Here is a 20,579-nt window from a genome sequence, read left to right on the forward strand (position 1 = left end):
CAAGTTAATATCAAATAAATGGAAATACTTTTACCTTTCATATCTACATCACGGAGAATAAAATGAAGGAAGAAAGCAAGGAAAACGGAGTTAAAGAAGAATCTCAGGAAGGTGAGGAAATCTGCCATTTCGGCATAATCAATTTTCCCAATTGAGCCTATAGAATGACCTATACATTTGGCATTTATTTTAAGCCATGAAATGCCAATATTTAATCATAAATAAGCTACAAGAAAAGCAAAAATGACAACATTTTCACCAAGAATCAGGAAGAGGTATAAAAGGAACTGATGCAAATTCTGAATAAGCATGCTAACATAAAATTATATTGTCTGTTATCATAGGATCCAGGTGTCAGTAGGGTTGGCATATGATTCTGTTTCTTTTGGTTGTAATGTTTAACAGAGGATGGTACAATTTTTTTATCCTGTTTATGTGACTTGAAACGAAGTCAGTGAATTTTTTATTTAGTATGCTTTTACTATATCTAAATCAGGATGGTTAGTGGTATGTTGTATTCCAGAGCACTTAAAGATTCAGTTAGTAGTTTGGTGACTTCCTCATCTACTTTCCCATGTAAGTCTCTAGTATATCTAAGTCTCTAGTATGCTTTTACTATATCTAAGTCTCTGCAATTTAGTAAAAATCCTTTATGCTGATGGAAATATGAGATGCTTAGAAAGGCTAGATTTAATGGGAAACAATTTTGCTACACTGCCTAGCCTGAAGGAGCTTTCCAAATTGTATTATTTAAACTTACAGCATTGTAAGAAGTTGAAATATTTGCATGAGCTCCCTTCACGATTAACTTATTCCAGTAAGTAAAATACCAAGGTGTTTCAACAACCAACAATAGCATGCATGTGGGAATGAGCAACTTAATAACCATAAGACACATTACGATTAACTTATTCTCTTTAATGGAAAAACAGAGCTATGAAAAACTAAAGTGTGTTGATATTAGCTTGGTTTTGTAATGAAGTGGAAAACTGAAACCAACTTCATTCCACATGAAGCTGTTGGAAAGTCCCAATTCACCTGTTTCCATTCTTCAGCTGCAGTTTATATATCTATTGGACAACTTCACTTAATGTCAATTAGTTTTAAGATGAAATCTAACTTGATATCAAAACTTAGAGTCCACATCTTCTTGATTTGCCTGGTTCTGGTGGGCATCGCCTATCTCAATTTTTGGGTGTGGTTTATATATTTATTGGACAACTTCACTTAATGCTAGTAAGGGAAATACTTGTGGTATTTATTAAGTAAAAACCAACAAGGTTGCACTTTCTTGGTAGCTTTTACGAACCTTCTCTCACTTTTGCACTATATTTCCCTGGTTTTTCCACCAAAGAGAATAAGTTCATCCTAATGTGTCACCACCTACTACTATTATTTATACTATTAGAAAAGTGGATTATCCCATTTCGTGTACACATTTTTTAGAAAGGGATTATTTATGCTAGTAATTATTATTCATGTTATTGTTATCCCAACCTGTAGTATTATTCAATCAAGGGAGCATTATAAAATATCCAGCATTGGCACTCGGAAAGGGCAAATTAGAACAAGTCAGTAACCTACTTGAGATTAAATTATTTTCTTTGGAGTCACAAGCCGAAGCATTGGCTGATGGAACCCTCAGTGACCAGTTTGGGCTTCTATACATAGCTGCACAACAAGCCAACGATTTTTTTTTTTTTTTTCTGAACCATTTAACATAGAGGAAATGGAATCTGTTAATGGTTTGTTATAGCTTCTTAATTTTTATTTCTATTTATATTCTTCAAAAAGTGTATATACTCAATTTTATATTATTTTTTAATTCAAAATAGTACCATTATTTCTAACAACATGATAATATTACTATATGTATATAATTGAAGATATTTCTTTCTATTTAATTAGAAATGTGCTTAATTTAATCACTAGTAGGTTATTGCAGACTTGTTCTTGCTTTGCGTGATCAATGATGTACTTAGCCCTTTCGAAGCTCCAATGCTGGGGGTTTGAATAATGTTTGCTTGATTGAATAATAATAATGATGATGTACTTAGGGTTAACTTATTCTCTAGGAAGTGGTGAAGTCGGAGAAGTTTCCCACAAGTTGCCAACAAAGTTGACAATATCAGCTTTTAGTTACATTAATGCAAGAGATTTTTAAATAACTCATATTCAACTACGTACTCTTAGCTTTGCACATTCACACTACTTCTGAATTCTGATACACATCATTCAGAAAAAGTTAACTTAAACTTTTCCCAATTGCAATGGCTTCTAACACCAGTGACATTGTGAGCGTCAATGTCCATGTTTAATATTAAAAATAAAAAGTACTATATTATATTGATATCTTGTCCTATACATGTTCTGTTTTGATTCTCTTGGGTGATGGTTTGACATCCTTTATTTTCTTTACATATGGTGTCCAAATGACATTGTCCAGCCAGAGTCAGTGTTTCATAGTTTAAAAAAAATGTACTCTATTCTATTGATATCTTGTCCTATACATGTACGTTCTATTTTTATTCTCCTAAGTGATGATTTGACATCCTTTATTTTCTTTAAATTTTCAGACCACAATTTCAAGAGATTGAACAAATTGTTCAAACGATAATAAAATTACAGGGTCCCAAATTTGCAAGTCTTCCAAATAATGAGCTAGTTGGAATGCAATCTCGTGTTCAAGAATTAACAAAGCTTTTAAATTTGGGCTCAGATAATGATATTCAAGTTGTTGGAATTAGTGGGATGAGTGGGATAGGAAAGTCAACCGTTGTCCGTGCTTTATATGAAAGAATATCTCATCAATATGATTTAGGTGTTTTATTGATGATGTGAGTAAAATTTATCGAGATTCTAATATATTAGGTGTACAAAAACATTTACTTTCCCAGTCTCTAAATGAGAAAAATTTAGAGATTTACAATGTTTCTGAGGGAAAATATTTGATATGGACGAGGCTACGTGCAAAGGCACTTATAGTTTTTGACAGTGTACGTTGATCAAGTTAGACAATTAAAGATGTTTATAGGAGGTAAAGACTCTGTATTACGTAAATCTTTAGCTGGAGGGAGCAAAATCATCATAATTTCTAGGGATAAACATATATCGAGAACATATGAAGTAGATGATGTTTACCAAGTGCAATCTTTGGATGAAGATGAAGCTGTTATGTTGTTTTGTAGAAATGCTTTCAAAAGTAATTCTATTATGAGTGGTTATGAAAAGTTTACAGACGTCATACTGCGACATATGCTCAAGGCCATCCCTTAGCAATTGAGGTAATGGGCTCATCTTTGTTTGGACGAAATCTCTCACATTGGAGAACTGCATTGTCTAAGCTAAGAGAACATAAAAGTAAAGATATTATGGATGTGTTGCGAATAAGTTTTGATGAGTTGGACGACTTTGTTAAGGAAGTATTTTTAGATATTGCTTGTTTCTTCAATTATTATTGTGAAGATCACCTTAGAGAAGTTCTAGATTTTCGTAGATTTCATCCTGAAGATGGCCTACAAATTCTCATGGATAAATCACTCATACAAATTCACTATGGGTACATTTTTATGCATGAGTTATTGATAGATTTGCGCAGGTTTATTGTTTGAGAAAAATCACCTAAGGAGCCAAGAAAGTGGAGTAGGTTGTGGGATTGCCAAGATTTCAACAAAATTATGTCAGATAATATGGTAAAATGGTTTGAGCTCAAAATCTTAGTTTGCTATTTTATTTTGGAATCTGTAAATACTTCACAATATCTAACATTTTGTTTCCCTTTTGCAACATTTTAGGCTGCAGAGAAACTTGAAGTCATAACTGTTGAACTTGAAAAAGAAGAATTTCATGAAACAACAACAATGGTTGATGCTCTATCAAAAATGAGTCACCTTAAGTTGCTCAAGCTTAAGAATGTGAACTTTTCCGGAAGCCTCAGTTATCTTTCAAATGAGTTAGGATATATTACTTGGGATAAATATCCTTTTGAGTTTTTGCCTCAAAGTTTTCAGTCGGAGAAACTTGTTCAGTTGTCCCTAAGTGAAAGCAACATCAAACAACTATGGAAAGACAAAAAGGTATTGTAAATTGTTATTTTAGCTTTTTCAATTTGTTTTTTTAAAATAAACAAATAAAAGTACAAGGTCTTTCATGTTATATGTCCTTTTTCTAAGATGAATTAAAGATATAAAAGAAATATGAAGAATCATTATTAACTTTGTTTGCTAATGTTGACCCTTCACTGCAGCCTCTACACAATTTGAGACGTTTGGATCTCTCTTACTCTGAAAGCCTAACCAAGCTGCCAGATTTTGGGGAGTTCCTAAATCTTGAGTGGCTAAATCTCAAAGGATGTATAAAACTCAGGCAAATTGATTCATCCATTGGTTTTCCAAGAAAGCTGATTTTTATGAATTTGGAAGACTGCATAAGCCTTATCATGATACCACATTTTGCATATGTCCTAGATCTTGAAACACTAAATCTCAAAGGATGTATAAAACTTAGGAAGATTGACCCATCCATTGGTCTTCTAAAGAAGCTTTCCTTTTTGAACTTTAAAAATTGCAAAAGTCTAGCAAGCTTACCTAACAGCATATTTGGCCTCAATTCTCTTGAGTATCTAAGTCTCTCTGGCTGTTCAAAACTACATATCCAATTATTTGGTGAACAAAGAGATGCAGAATATTTGAAGAAGCTTTGTATAGGTGAAGCTCCAATTTACTCCCAATCAACATCCACCTATTCCAGAAGAGTAAATAAAAATTTAGTTAGTTGTTTGTTGTCTCCCTCATCCACTTTCCTATGTATGCGTACGTTGAACTAAGTTTCTGCAATTTAGTTCAAATCCCTAATGCTATAGGAAATTTACCTTGTTTGAAAAGGCTAAATTTAAGTGGAAACAATTTTGCTACACTACCCAACCTCAAGGAGCTTTCCAAACTGTATTACTTAAACTTACAACATTGCAAGCAGTTGAAATGTTTGCGTGAGCTCCCTTCACAAACTAACTTGCCCTCAAGAACATACCAACCGCCATCGTTAATTTTAGAATTAGGCGAACTTGGTTTTAGAGAAGGGCCATGGTCAACTACAGAACCTACAACTGATATAAGCCAACCAGGATTATATATTTTCAACTGCCCAGAATTAGTTGAGATGGAAAGCAGCATTAACATGAGTTTGTCATGGATGATACAAATTAATAATCATTAAGGTACATATGTGCCCCCTCCTTCTTAATTTGCAACTCTTTCTCTCCTCTTTTGTGTGTAGGAATCAACAACTAACATATAGTTGTGTTTGTAGCACCTGGCAGACTACCAATACAAAGATCTGAAAAACTCTCCTGTGGATCCAAACGTTGAGATTATTGTTCCAGGAAGTGAGATACCAAGGTGGTTCAACATTCAGCATGTGGGCATGGGAACTTTCATAACCATAGACATAGAGGCATCTCCCCTCGGACAACATGACAATAACTGCATTGAAGTTGCTTGTTGTGTAGTATTTGCTGCTCGTTCTAGGTGGGGATTACCTTTTGGGATGAATCCTCCAAATCCAAGAACAGTCCATCGTCGTTATGCTATAATGCCGGTGGTTCTCGATGAAGATCTTGTCATGGAAAAATCAAATCACATGTGGTTATTCTATTATGATCCAAAACACTCCATCATGACCAATTCGAGCAGATATTCTAAATTATAGTAGACAGGCATGGCTTTCATGTTGAGGTGAAGAAATATGGTTATCGTTGGATATATGAACCGGATCTAGAACTGTCAAACTTAACAGTTCCTCGTAGTGGAAATTTGTCTGCTCAGAAGCACAACATTTTGGCAATTGAAGAAAACTTGTAGCACCTACATTTCAGCTACACTTGCAGCAAAGTGAAGAATTGGAGGCATTGTTGAAAATGTAAGCAAGATTTGCAACAATCAAACAAAACTAAAATGCAAGTAGAAGCAGCTGTAGCATTCAAATTCACCATGATTTAAGGGATAGCAGTCCAATCCTCTTTCTGTTAAATTTAATCCACTCTGTTTGAAGAAGGTGAGAAGAAATGCTTTATTTCTTACCAGACATTCAATTTTTTAATTTGTGTTTGCACATATTTTGGCTTCCAAATTTATTAATCTCACTCCAAGTTTATCCTTGTGACTCCAAGGTGGCACTTAACATTCCTGTCTCTTGTTAACATCCTTGTGACAAGTTTAGCATTAAATGAAATAAATAGCCGCACTTCTATCTCCATATCTACATCAAAGAAAATAAAACAGAGGAACAAAGTGAGGAAATATAAATAATGGAAGAATCTGCAAAAGGATGAAAGGATGCTGCCAAACCCTCCCTGGAAAACACAATCAAGCTGTTGTATAATCAATTAGAGCATTTGGACCTATAGAATGATCCTTCCTTCTGCAATTTATTGTAAGCCACAAACTTCCAAATGCCAATATATCATAAGGTATAAGCAAATGAATAATGACAAAACTTTTATTTGAAGAGACATGAAGAGTCACAAAGGGGAACTGATGCAAATTCTAAATTAGGTTCTTATGATAAATTTTTATGTGATTCTGGTTTACTTATTCCTCATGTTGTAGGCTAGTTATAAATAAAGAATGGATCAAATGTGACAAGTTCTATAATTTAAGTGTTATACGAACCAATTAATTTGTTAATTTATGAAATACTTTATCATTCTAGTATTTTACATTGTTGATTTAAAATGTGTGACCTGTGAAACTGGCCTTACCTAGTCACTTGTCAGCTAGGGGTGTTACAATCTATTTTACCAATTTATGAAGAAGTTTATATGTATGAGATGATACATCTTATATTCAACAGCTCCAGTTCAGTTTCTTCTTTGTGATGTTTAATAATCCATTCACCTCATATCACTTCACATTTAACATCTTCATCTCACATCTTGCATTGTATGGGATGGAAACTTTCTTTGATAAAGTGATTACAAGTTCCCTCCAGCATGAATAATTTTTATAACCTACCAGCATTATATAATAAATAATTATGTTACGTTTTTAACAATGTTAGGGTGAGTTTGAAACTCTTTTCAGGGTGCTGTTTTTTATGGACCATAAATCTATCAAGTGGGGAAATGGAAAAAATTTAATCTGTCTTGTCCATGTATGTATGTATACGTGTGCAGATTGCCCTGATCTGATGGTGTACTTTGTGCCAATTTTGGAGGTTTGAGTTTGAATAATGCTCAATAGATCGAACAACAACTATGATAATACTAACAATACACGTTAGAATTATCTTATTCTCTTCCGTGGAGAAAACATGGCAATGGAAAAATAAAGTCTGTTAGTATATATTATCTTTATAATAAGTGGACAAGTTAAAGTTGTCTTAACTTTTATTAATTTCATCTGAAGGAGGATTAAAGATTCTTATAAAGGCAATTATAAGAAAGCTAAGGTGCAGAACCTGCCAAGAAAAAACGCTTATACCACAATTAGGGGCTTTTATTTAATTATTATATTGTTTTCTTTTGATGGAAGCGGACAAAATAAAGTGGTATCATATATATATATATATATATATATATATATACACTTTTTATTTTTATTTTTTTTTACCATGGTATTGATAGGAGTATCATCGACTTTGTCAAAAATAGTCTCCCTCAAGACTTTTACTGCAATAAGATTATTTCTCTCGGTGTCATTTTTTTTATCAAATTTAAAACTCGAATTTGAGACCTTAATGTTTGAGGACCTTGACTTGCTAATTCACATTGTCAAATTTGTGTTTAATGATTTGTGTATTTGGATTCTGACCCAAGATTCCCTATGTGTTACAAATTTAAAAGAGAAACTAGTTTAATCTGATAACATCTCAGTAATGTTTATCAAATTTGGCGCAGTTGCCGATTTCACAAGTCAAAGTTCCTTGAATTTTATCATGCATACTATCTGGTTGTTCAATTATTCTTTTGTATACACTAATAATCATTTTTGTTGGGTTTCATAACAGGTTACACGATGTTTTGTTATTGCTGTTTTGCTGTTGTTGTTTTGCTATCCTCAAATTTATTGTAATAGAAATTAAGTACAAATAAAATAATAAATTAATATTTCAAAATCAATAGCAAACTTAATATTTTTATTATATATACACATGCATCAAAACCAATGGAAAGCATTATATTTTCATATGATAAATTTATAAGAAATCCAATGATTTTGAACTTCAAACCCAAAAATAAACGCTTCAGTTTTTCCTCCGTAAAATCAGTAGCAAATTCAACTCTTTAATGGACCAAAGTCAAAAGTTATATTTCGGTAAGTTAGTCTAATAGAAACCAATAAATGTTCCATTTTGATGTAGGACGATTGATAGAAATTTCTATATTTTAATGTGGAAAAATCTAATTGTTACATTAGTAATGAGAAGAACCATTAATATTTCCAATAATGACCATTTTTAGTGTGCTAAAAAGTTGAAGACATTTGAATATGTTATATGATATAGTATTAGGAATGGAAACTATAAAGTATGGAAACTACGTATGGACTTAAAGAAGAAGAGGAAACAGGGTGATAAAAATAAAGTTGTTACCCTATATTGTGATTAATTGTATAAAGTTGTTACCTTTTACTGTGTTCAGAGGATGATATAAATTGATGATGAATAGTATATTGTGTGTAAGGTAACTAATTATTAATGTGTAATTAAGATACTAAGGATTTTCTTAATGCATATAGTTTTAGAAGAAGAAAAAATAGTACATAATTATTAATAAATTACAATATTGGAACGAAAATTTACTATAACCCATGGATGTAAATTTTGAAGAAGCAACTATTGGTCTTTTCAATAAGGTATTATCGGAGACATTTCAAATTCAGAAAATTGGCACGAAATCTTCAAGACGATTTGATAATCATATTTTAGCACACCTTCTTTTTATATATTTTTGTCTTATTTGATTTTTTTTTTTTAGTATCATATATTCATGTATTAATTTAGATTTGTGTTAATGAATCATTTAGGATTCGGTCGTAAATTTTACTAAATTTTTGTAATAATTTTCTCTTTTGACGCATTTTCTTGTGCAAGCCATATTTAGAGTTATACAACTTGAATTGGGCAAACATGGTGTTCCTAAAAACATAAGAGGGAGATCTACAACTTTTCTGTTGGGAGAAAAACCAAATTTGGATATTTTTTCAAACCCTAAATCGTGCCTCAAGCTCATGGCCTTGCACTAAATTTTTTAGCTTATCTCACTACTAGAAAAATTAAAATTAGAGAGGGAACAAAATCCGTCACAAAGTATGTTAAAATCCGTCACAAAATAAATTAGTGACGAAATTTGTGATGAAACTGATTTCGTCACAAAAATTGGCGTCACAAAATATTTAGTGACGGATAATTTCAGTCCGTCACAATCAGTGATGGAATTATGACATCACAAATTTTATCACTAATTTATAATATTAAATATTCATAAATTAATAAATTTTTGTCACAAATTGTGACAAATTTAGTGAGGGACTTTTTTCCGTCACAAATTTGTGACGGAATTTGTGACTCCATCACAAATTTTGGGACGAATTTACTTCATCACAAATTTGTGACGGATTTTTATTTTCGTCACAAATTTGTGACGGATTTGTAATTCCGTTACAAATTTGTGATGGAATTTGTGACAAATTAACTCCGTCACAAATTTGTGACAAAATTTGTGCCTCTTATTAACGCTACAAGTTGATAGGGATGTTGACCTCTCAAGAGGGGTATATTTTACGACATATCACTTTTTATCATGTTTTATCCTTGCTTGCATAATTTCTGGGAGACTTTCCAAAAGGTCACCCATCCCTACATTACTCCAAGTCAAGCACGCTTAACTGTGAAGTTCTTATGAGATAAGCTACCAAAATGTATATGCGTGTTGTTAGTATAACTTGTACAAATTAATTCATTTAAGTCATCTTTAACTATACAATCTCATACTTGTACTATAATAATAATATATGATAATTTTATATTATGAATAATAATAATAATAATATATTTAACTAATCTTTATTTATATATACTTACTTTTATAATTAACAATCTACTTATTTCTATTTAAATTGTTTATTTTTATAATTTATAAAGATAATATAATTTATAAGAATTTATTTATTACATACTTATAAATTAAAATTTAATATTTTAAATAAATTATTAAATAATTTAATACATTTATTTATCTTAAATCAATGATATAAAATTAAAAAAATGTATTTATCCTTGTTTTATTTTCTAATTATCAACCATTAATAAAATATAACTTAAAATCTTATCTAATTATATCATAATATTTTCACATCAAATTTAAAACCATATATTAGTCATACAAATATATTAAGATCATATAGTAAATTGTCAATAAGATTTTAATTAAATAATTTAAAATAATTAATATTTCAATTATATTGTTAATTAGCAAATAATTAATTCCAAAGCTAATTAATTTTTTTCTATATTAATTATTAGTGAAATTTAACAACTTTTAATTTAACAATTGGCTCAATGAAATTCAACACACACCATGAGTTATTGAGCAGAATTACTTTACTAATAGTTATTTTATAAATTATTTGATTCCTCCACTCTCTCTCTCTATCTCTCTCTCTCAGAGAGAGAGAGGATGATTATACTAGTATCAGTGTAACTTTTACTAAGTATTACACATCGCTTAATAACTTTGTATTAAATGTAAATTTTGTAAATTTAACCGTTAGATTATTATAAAAATATAATAATATATAATAATTATATTATGAATAATAATAATAATAATTTATTTAATTAATCTTTATTTATATATACTTAATTTTATAATTAATAATATAATTAATTCTATTTAAAATTATAATATAAATTATTTATTTCTATAATTTATAATGATAATATAATTTATAAAATTATAAATATTTATTTATAACATACATATAAATTAAATTTTAAAATCTTAAATAAATTATTAAATAATTTAATAGATTTATTTATTTCAAATCAAAGATATAAAATTCAAAAAATGTATTTATCCTTGTTTTATTTACTAATTATCAACCATTAATAAAATAGAAACTTAAAATCTTATCTAATTATATTATAATATTTTCACATCAAATTTAAAACTAGATATTAGTTATACAAAAATATTAAGATTATATAGTAAATTGTCAATAATATTTTAGTTAAATAATTTAAAATAATTATTGTTTCAATTATATTGTTAATAAACAAATAATTAATTCCATAGCTAATTCATTTTTTCTATATTAATTATCAGTAAAATTTAACAACTTTTGATTTAACAATTGGATCGATGAAATTCAACATACACCATGAGTTATTGAGCTGAATTACTTTACAAAGAGTTATTTCGTAAATTATTTGATTTCTCCACTCTCTCTCTCTATCTCTCTTTCTCTCTCAAAGAGAGAGGATGATTATACTAATATTGGTATAACTTTTACTAAGTATTACGCACCGCTTAATAACTTTATATTAAATGTGAATTTTGTAAATTCAACATTTAGATTATTATAAAAATATAGTAATATATAATAATTATATTATGAATAATAATAATAATAATATATTTAATTAATCTTTATTTATATATACTTAATTTTATAATTAACAATCTACTTAATTCTATTTAAAATTATTTATTTTTATAATTTATAATGATAATATAATTTATAAAATTATAAATATTTATTTATTACATACTTATAAATTAAATTTTAACACATTTTAAACAAATTATTAAATAATTTAAAATAATTATTGTTTCAATTATATTGTTAATTAGCAAATAATTTATTTCAAAGCTAATTAATTTTTTTTCTATATTAATTATTAGTAAAATTTAATAACTTTTAATTTAACAATTGGATCGATGAAATTCAACACACATCATAAATTATTGAGCGGAATAACATTACCAAGAGTTATTTCATAAATTATTTGATTCCTCTACTCTCTCTTTCCCTCTCTATCTCTCTCTCTCAGATAGAGAGGAGGATTATCCTAACACCGGTATAATTTTTACTAAGTATTACACACCGCTCAGTAACATTATATAAAATGTGAATTTTGTAAATTTAACAGTTAGATTACAATAAAATATAATAATATATAATAATTGTATTACGAATAATAATAATAATATATTTAATTAATCTTTATTTATATATATTTATATTTATAATTAATAATCTACTTCTTTCTATTTAAAATTATAATTTAAATTATTTATTTTTATAATTTATAATGATAATATAATTTATAAAATTATAAATACTTATTTATTACATACTTTTAAATTCAATTTTAAAATTTTAAATAATTTATTAAATAATTTAATATATTTATTTATCTTAAATCAAAGATATAAAATTTAAAAAATATATTTATCCTTGTTTTATTTTCTAATTATCAACCATTAATATAATACTAACTTAAAATCTTATCTAACTATATCACAATATTTTCATATTAAATTTAAAACCAGATATTAGTTATACAAAATATTAAGAAAATATAGTAAATTGTCAATAAGATTTTAGTTTAATAATTTAAAATAATTAATGTTTCAATTAGATTGTTAATTAGCAAATAATTTATTCCAAAGCTAATTAATTTTTTATAAATTAATTATTAGTAAAATTTAATAACTTTTAATTTAACAATTAGATCGATAAAATTTAACACACACCATGAGTTATTGAGTAGAATAACTTTACCAAGAGTTATTTTGTAAGTTATTTGATTCCTCCACTCTCTCTCTCTCTATCTCTCTCTCTCTCTCTCTATATATATATATATATATATAGAGAGAGAGAGAGAGTGTGTAACACCCCAATTTTCAAAATGGTAATTACTATTATTGTAATATTCCAAATTTTATTAAATAAAACAGGTTATTTTGATTTTAAATATTTATTGAGATTATTAGAAAGTTTATCATATTTTTATACGTATTTTTACTATTCATATATACGTATTTTTTACTATTCATATATACATATTTTTTACTATTCACATATACGTATTTTACTAGTCACGTATACGTATACGTGAATAGTAAATGGCTGCTAAGGGTGGCACGAGGGAAGCAAGGTTCAATTTTATAATTAATTGGAATATTTTAATGAATAGTGTATAGTAACTTATAATATTATTTTAATGAATAGTGCATAGTGCATAGTAACTTCAAAATTTCTATAAATAGGGGCCTAAGGTTTTGAAAATTCAGAATTCTAGAGAGAAGGAAATTCTGGAGAAATAGAGAGAGAAAGTAAGAGAGAGAGAAGGAGAAAGAAAAGGAGGTTATGCTCTAGTGCCTCGTTTAAGGAGAAAGAGGAAGAAATTCTGCCCAAGTTTTTAGAGAGATATTGCACTAGTTTCAACTCCTACTTATCTAGGTAAGGGGGAGGAGAACCTTATCTTTTTAAAATTTTATATACTATTATGTATAATTATTTATGCATTTATTTATTTAGTGGGGTGCCCCTAACCTCACTATATTTATATATTTATTTAGTGAGGTGTTCCTAACCTCATCTAACTCCTTAACTTTTAATTACTTTATTTATTTATTTATTCAGTGAGGTGTTCCTAACTTCATCTAACTACTTAACTTTTAATTACTATGTTATTGTTATATTTATTCAGTGAGGTGTTCCTAACCTCATCTAACTATTTAACTTTTAATTATTATGTTTATTTATTTACGTTATTATTTAGTGAGGTGTTCCTAACCTCATCTAACTCCTTAACTTTTAATTACTTTATTTATTTATTTATTCAGTGAGGTGTTCCTAACTTCATCTAACTACTTAACTTTTAATTACTATGTTATTGTTATATTTATTCAGTGAGGTGTTCCTAACCTCATCTAACTATTTAACTTTTAATTATTATGTTTATTTATTTACGTTATTATTTAGTGGGGTGTTTCTAACCTCATATATTTGTTTAACCTTTAATTACTATTACTTATTCTATGATTATTCTTAAATCTATTTTGAGTAATTTTTTTTATGATTAATATAATTTGTTAAAATGTCTTTTACTCAGTTTAAAGATAATTAATACTCTATGGCCATAGACGATAAAGTTTGAATTATTTGTAGCTGGAGGTTTAACCTTGGGGATTTAAATGAGTAAGAAATGGAGGTGGAATAATTTTTGGCTGGTGTTATAATGATGCTCATTTATCCTGACTAGTCACTACAAGTATAATTCAAATTTTATTGTATCAAGAAAATCTAATATTTAATCTGTATAAATATATATTTATATATATATATGTTTAAAATTTTATACATAAATAATTATGTTTATTCGTTCGAATTATTGTATTTATTGGATATTGTTCTTACTCCTTTCTTTTCTTTGTTTTTTTTTTAAAAATTAAATATATTATAAATAGATGGATCAACTTGAGATTCCAGATCATTTTGCTGTTATTGTTACTGCTGTCCTACATGGAAGGAAATTGGAATATGGAGGCTATTTGATGGATCTGTTATAACTTTACTTGTCAATCATATTATTTTAATTGTAATTTTCTTTCCGTTATGAATATATATATATTGTATTAAAAGAGTAAGGAAAATGAATAATGTGTAAAATAATACGTTATTCTAAATATTTTAGAACGATATGTTATGTATTAAATTCACAAGATATTCTTTTCTTTACTTTTAAATTTTATTAAATAAATATATAGATATTGTTAATAATATAATTGCGAAAATATTATAATTTTATATTGTATAATTTGGGTATTAGAATTAGGCGTTACAGAGAGAGAGAGGAGGGTTATACTAATACCGATGTAACTTTTACTAAGTATTACACATAACTCAATAACTTTATATTAAATGTGAATTTTGTAAATTCAACCATTAAATTAAATGTTCATATCACTTTATATGTTTATATCAAATTTTGTTAAATTTGAACAACAACGTGAAGGTAATCAAAATGTTCATATTTTAGTATATTTTGAAATGTATATATTACATTAATTTTGTTTTATAAGAATGAAATATCAAATCATCTTGGATTAATATAAAATTTTGTACATATGATTTAAGAGTAAATAATTTTCAATTTAACGATTAGATTTACAAAATTCTCATTTAATATAAAGTTATTGAGCGGTGTAATACTTAGTAAAAGTTATACCGGTGTTATTATAACCCTCATTATATATATATATATATATATATATATATATATATATATATATATATATATATATATAATTTTATGGACCTTTATTTTTATATGATTTTCAATTTTCGTAACAAGCTTTTACATTCTTGACAAATATAAATTTGTCGGACATATTCCATCAGTAATATAACTTTTCTTACAAATTTTTTTTCCATCAAAAATTTTGATGGATTAATTTGTCATAATTTTAATAAACAATTTAACATATATTCTTTAATTCTGCATAATTCTTATATATAAAAATTTCATAAATAAATTTTAATATTTTGATAGGGATCAATAATTCTTCATAAATGTTGACAAAAATTTCGTCGCAAAATTCGTTACTGACTTATTTATTATAGTATTATGACGCATTTTTGTGAGAGATTATTTATAGAGAAACTTAATCCGTCACAAAATTCGTCACTAATTTTATTTTTTTATTCAGTGACGAATTTTGTGACGAATTAAATTGTCTCTAAAAAATTTGTCACTAATTTTATTTTTTTATTCAATAATAAATTAAATTTTATCTTTAAAAAATTTGTTACAAAATCCGTCACAAATTTTATTTTAATCGAAAGCAAAAGAAGCCATTGAAATAAAGTTATTATGAGTTACCTTTGTCCTGTGCCAACTACCGCTGCCTTGCTATTGACAGAGTGAATTAAGTGGCTGAGGAGTATGCCAAACAGTGGGAAAGGTTCAAAGTCAAGGGAGTATGCCAAACAGTCAAGGGAGTATGCCAAACAGTGGGAGAGGTTCAAAGTCAAGGGAGTATGCCAAACAGTGGGAAAGGTTCAAAGTCAAGACAATAACACTATTCAAAGTCAAGGGAGTATGCCTTGCTATTGTACTACACTTTCTTCAGTGCGACTCTGACCACGGTCAAATATACGACTATCCAGGGCTCATTTTTAAAAGGGACACTATTTTTTTTATTTACAGAAATACAAAAATAAAATTTTTATAATTAAATTGTATAAAAGATATTATTATAAAAAATAAATTAATCAATTGATATGAGATATTTTTATTTCTTAATAAAAATTAACTTGTGATTTTTTTAAAAATAAATTAATTATATTAAATATAAATAAAAAGTGTAATGTATAATTATAATATATTATTAACTTATTTTTTTAATTTCTTAAGATCATTTTGAAATTTCTTTCTTTTCCTTCATATATATATATATATATATAATCCTTTAATTTTCTCTCTATTCACTTAATCGTTATCTTTTATAATTGTTATCTAATTTTTTAAATTTTAACATATTGCACAGAAAATAACTTTCTTGTTATTTAAAATGAAAAAAAATAATAATTAAGATTGATATTAATTCTCAAAAGAGTATTCGTGATAAATATTTTTGTTAAATATCTTATAATTTTTCTTTCAAATAAAGTAAATCTAGATATTCTAGGCTCTAAAGCTAAATTTTTTTTAGAATGAAGTACTATATAAAAATAATGAAGAGTTTAATATTTTAATTTAAAATAATAAAAATAAAGATGATTATTATAATAAAATTGAATATTTTAATAATAAAAATTAACATATCCATATTAGACAATATAGTCAATATAATTTAGGCTTTTTGACCAAAGTAGGGCTGCATGGAAAGTTATTTACGTAAATGGGGCTGTTTAGAAATTATTTACGCCTTTAGGGCTGTTTACAACGGTGTCGCTATGGGCCATAGCGACACCACTGCCACGTGGCATTTTTTAAACTCCAGAGAAGCCATGAGAGCCATATTGAGGAAGTTGGTCCAGCCTATAGCGACACTAGTAGCTACAATGAAGTCGCTGTGGGCTACAGCGACTCATATTAGAAATTTAAAAAAAACTTAAATCCAAAAAATATAATTTATTTAAAAAGAAAATTTATAAAATAGTTATTAAAATTTATATGATAATTTAAAAAAAAAATTACAAAAAAAATATACTACATAATTTAAAATATTAAAACGTAAAATACAGCTGGTGTCGCTATGGGCTATAGCGCCACTATGTCGCTATAGCCCATAGCGACACTATTATATATATATAAAAAAAATATATTTATATTAAATAAAGAAAATAATAGAAAAATAAGTTTATAAAAAATAGTATAATTTATATGATAATATATAAATATAGAAATGTTTTTAAAAAAATAAGATAATGATTTAAAATATAAAAAAATCAAAACAAAAGAAAAAATCAAAACACTGGTGTCGCTATGGGCTATAGCGTCACTGTGTCGCTATAGCCCACAGCGACACTATTATATACAGAAAAAATAAATTTATTTATATTAAAAAAAGAAAATAATGGAAAAATAAGTTTATAAAATAGTATAATTTATATGATAATATATAAATATAGAAATGTTTTAAAAAAAATAAGATAATAATTAAAAAAAAAAAAAAAAAAAAAAAGAAACAGTGGTGTCGCTATGGGCTATAGCGCCACTGTGTCGCTATAGCCCACAGCGACACTGATGGTGGTGGTTGAGGCCATTTATTACAGTGGCCACGTGTCAATTTACCGTCTGAGGAACCAATGGGTAATTGACATGTGGCCTGGCACAGTAAAAAAAAAAAAAATTTCCTATATATATAGGATTTACCCTGCCTGCTGGTCCCCCCCCCCCCCCTCCGCGTGAACTTCTTCAGGTGCTGGTCCCCCTCCCTTCAAATTTTTTTTTTCTTTTTTTGTTGAATTTCGTTTAAATTTTGTTTTTTAAATATTGTTTAACTTATATATATTATAATTAATATTTCAGGTTAAATTGTATTATTTGGATTTCTGCAGAGTTCCAGAAATATCAAGTATTTGAGGTATTTTTTATTTTATCAGTTTTGTAATTTAATTAAATATATTGATTTTTATAATTATTATAGTTTATTTAGTTATGTTTGTCTGTAATTTATGTTTAATTTATAAATAATGATATTTGTATTTATTTTATTTAGTTAAATTTCTGTGTAATTTAATATAAATTTTTTATGAAATTATTGTGTGTAATTTGAGGTAGTTATATTTGTCTGTAATTGTTATTATTTTAAAAATAATATTTGAAATTTAAATTCAATTATTTTAATTCTGTTAAATTTATATTTATTTAGGAAAGAATTTAATTTAAATTTTTTGTTAAATTTGATTGTGAGTAATTTAATTAGTTATAATTCTGTGTAATTGTTTGTTATTGAAAAAATAATGATATTTAAAATATAAATTGATTTATTTTAATTCTGAATAATTTATATTTATTTAGAAAATAATTTAATTTAAATAATTTATTAAATTTAATTCTGTGTAATTTTATTTGTTATTTTTCTGTGTAGTTTATTTTAAAATTAAAAGATAATGATTTTTTAAATATAAATTGATTTATTTTAAATCTGTTTAAATAATATTTATTCAGAAAATAATTTAATTTAATTTGTTATTAAATTTAATTATGTGTAATTTGATTAGTTATAATTTTCTGTAATTTATTTATATTTTTAAAATCATTATATTTAAAATTTGATTTGTTTATTTTAATTCTGTTGAATTGATATTTATTTAGAAAATATTTTAATTATATTTTTTTATTAAATATAATTCTGTGTAAATTTAATTAGTTATATTTCTGTGTAATTTATTTTAATTTTAAAAATAATGATATTTAAAATATAAATTAATTTATTTTAAATATGTTTAAATAAAACGATTACCAACAAAAAACTCATCATGACACAGATCATAAAATGTCCCTAGAGCAATTTCTTTCATGTATTGCAGCCATCGAGGTAAATAAGCATACGATTCTTCCCAATCTCCAAAAACGTTAACAATTGCTTTTTGTTTCGCCATCCAAGCCTTTCTATAAGATATTTTGAACCCAGTTTGAGATGTTATTCTCTCTTGGATAAGGCTAATCTTTATTGATGGATCTTGGTTAACCATTCCTACATATTAAATATTAGTAAACACTAACATATTAAATATTAGTAAACACTAACATATTAAATATTAGTAAACACAAACATAAATTATTATTAATATAAACTATAAACTTTGCAGAACTTACCTTGTATAAATGTTGCAATTAACTCAGAATCTAACTTAGCATGATCTTGCGACAAAGACATGTTCAAACACGTATGACGTCCACCCCACTGAGTCACTTTCCAGTTATCAGATCTCTTTGACTCAATGGCTCTCATGTACCATCCACATCCATCATGTGCATTTGGACATCTAACAACCCATTTAGTCTTTTTCGACTCAACCACATAAAAACTTTGATGCATTCTCATTGCATTTTGCTTGATTGCATTTTTAACTGCATCTTTATTTTCAAACTCCAACCCCACATATAAATCTTGCCCAATTGACCAAGTACTACCGACATCCATCCCTGGAATATCTTCTTCATCGGGATGATTCCAATTTATGTTACTGTAGTGGGGTAAATTACCCCAAAATTGACTTCCACCTATTTTAATAATAATGAATTTAGTAAGTTCAATAAAATAAAATTCAACAATTTACTTTAAACAAATAACAAATTATTGACAAATTTATTTTTCAAATGATACCTTCAGTAGATGGATACATTGAAATTGGTTCAACCATTGGACTATTAACAAGAACATCCGGCTGCACCTCATCATCAGATGGTTCACAATTATCAATTTCATCTTCATTGGATTCATCAATGCTTTCATATGATGATGAAACATGATAGTCTTCATCTTCTTCGTCATCTTCATCTTCATCTCTTGTGATCAAAGGTGATCGTTCAATTGACAAATTTTCTAATGAAAAAGTAGAAGATTCTTGCATACCTATTTCAGCATATAATTCCATTATTGGCATCACATTCTGGCTTTGAAATGCTTCTATCATGCATTGTACATCATCATCGTCACTCAATTCCAATGAAGAATATATGTTGTTATCACCTTGTGAAACTAAAAATCTGTAGCTTACAGATAAAATCACTTGATTTGAGTTAAGACTAAATTTGTTATGAATCCTTCCCTTTAATATATCCAAAGTGATACCTCGTTTAATATACATTCCTTTTCTTGGTCCATCAAATGTTACACCCTCAGCACCTTCATACATCTTTCCAGTATAAATATAAGCAATCATTTGATCCATAATATCTACAACAAAAAAAATTAATTAGTGCAAATATCTATAATTTATATTTAAACAAAAATAAAATTATACTCACCGAATCAGAAAGAAACGTAACTGGCTCAGAGTCTTAAATCAGACCAAAACGTAATTGATAAATATATATATGACTTCAACTGTGAA

At 27.0% G+C, this 20,579-nt stretch overlaps 1 protein-coding gene and 1 pseudogene across 2 annotated transcripts; one reads left to right on the forward strand and one right to left on the reverse strand.

Annotated features, from left to right (window-relative positions):
* Positions 1-243: 243 nt before the first annotated feature.
* LOC109792482 (disease resistance-like protein DSC1) lies at positions 244-8,904 on the forward strand (annotated as a pseudogene). The gene is made up of 8 exons (XR_014428343.1): positions 244-275; positions 406-411; positions 497-576; positions 641-743; positions 2,577-3,692; positions 3,795-4,076; positions 4,247-5,215; positions 5,308-8,904. The product of XR_014428343.1 is annotated as a disease resistance-like protein DSC1 (transcript).
* A 9,935-nt stretch (positions 8,905-18,839) lies between these two features.
* Positions 18,840-20,579, reverse strand: LOC145950733 (uncharacterized). The gene is made up of 3 exons (XM_083062421.1): positions 19,850-20,579; positions 19,339-19,746; positions 18,840-19,216 (listed from the first exon to the last, which is right to left on the reverse strand). The coding sequence occupies exons 1-3, from the start codon at positions 20,415-20,417 to the stop codon at positions 18,966-18,968; spliced, it is 1,227 nt and encodes a 408-aa protein (XP_082918547.1). The 5' UTR covers positions 20,418-20,579; the 3' UTR covers positions 18,840-18,965.

The sequence above is a fragment of the Cajanus cajan genome, chromosome 8, assembly GCF_000230855.2.
Source record: "Cajanus cajan strain Asha chromosome 8, NIPB_CcT2T_4, whole genome shotgun sequence".
Taxonomy (NCBI): Eukaryota; Viridiplantae; Streptophyta; class Magnoliopsida; order Fabales; family Fabaceae; genus Cajanus; species Cajanus cajan.

Excerpts from the sequence above, each read along its gene's own strand:
- LOC145950733 (XM_083062421.1), bottom strand. The coding sequence starts at position 20,417 with ATGGATCAAATGATTGCTTATATTTATACTGGAAAGATGTATGAAGGT. Across the intron at positions 19,747-19,849 it reads AATGTATCCATCTACTGAAG|GTGGAAGTCAATTTTGGGGT; the intron begins GTATCATTTGAA and ends TTATTAAAATAG. Across the intron at positions 19,217-19,338 it reads AATTGCAACATTTATACAAG|GAATGGTTAACCAAGATCCA; the intron begins GTAAGTTCTGCA and ends TTTAATATGTAG.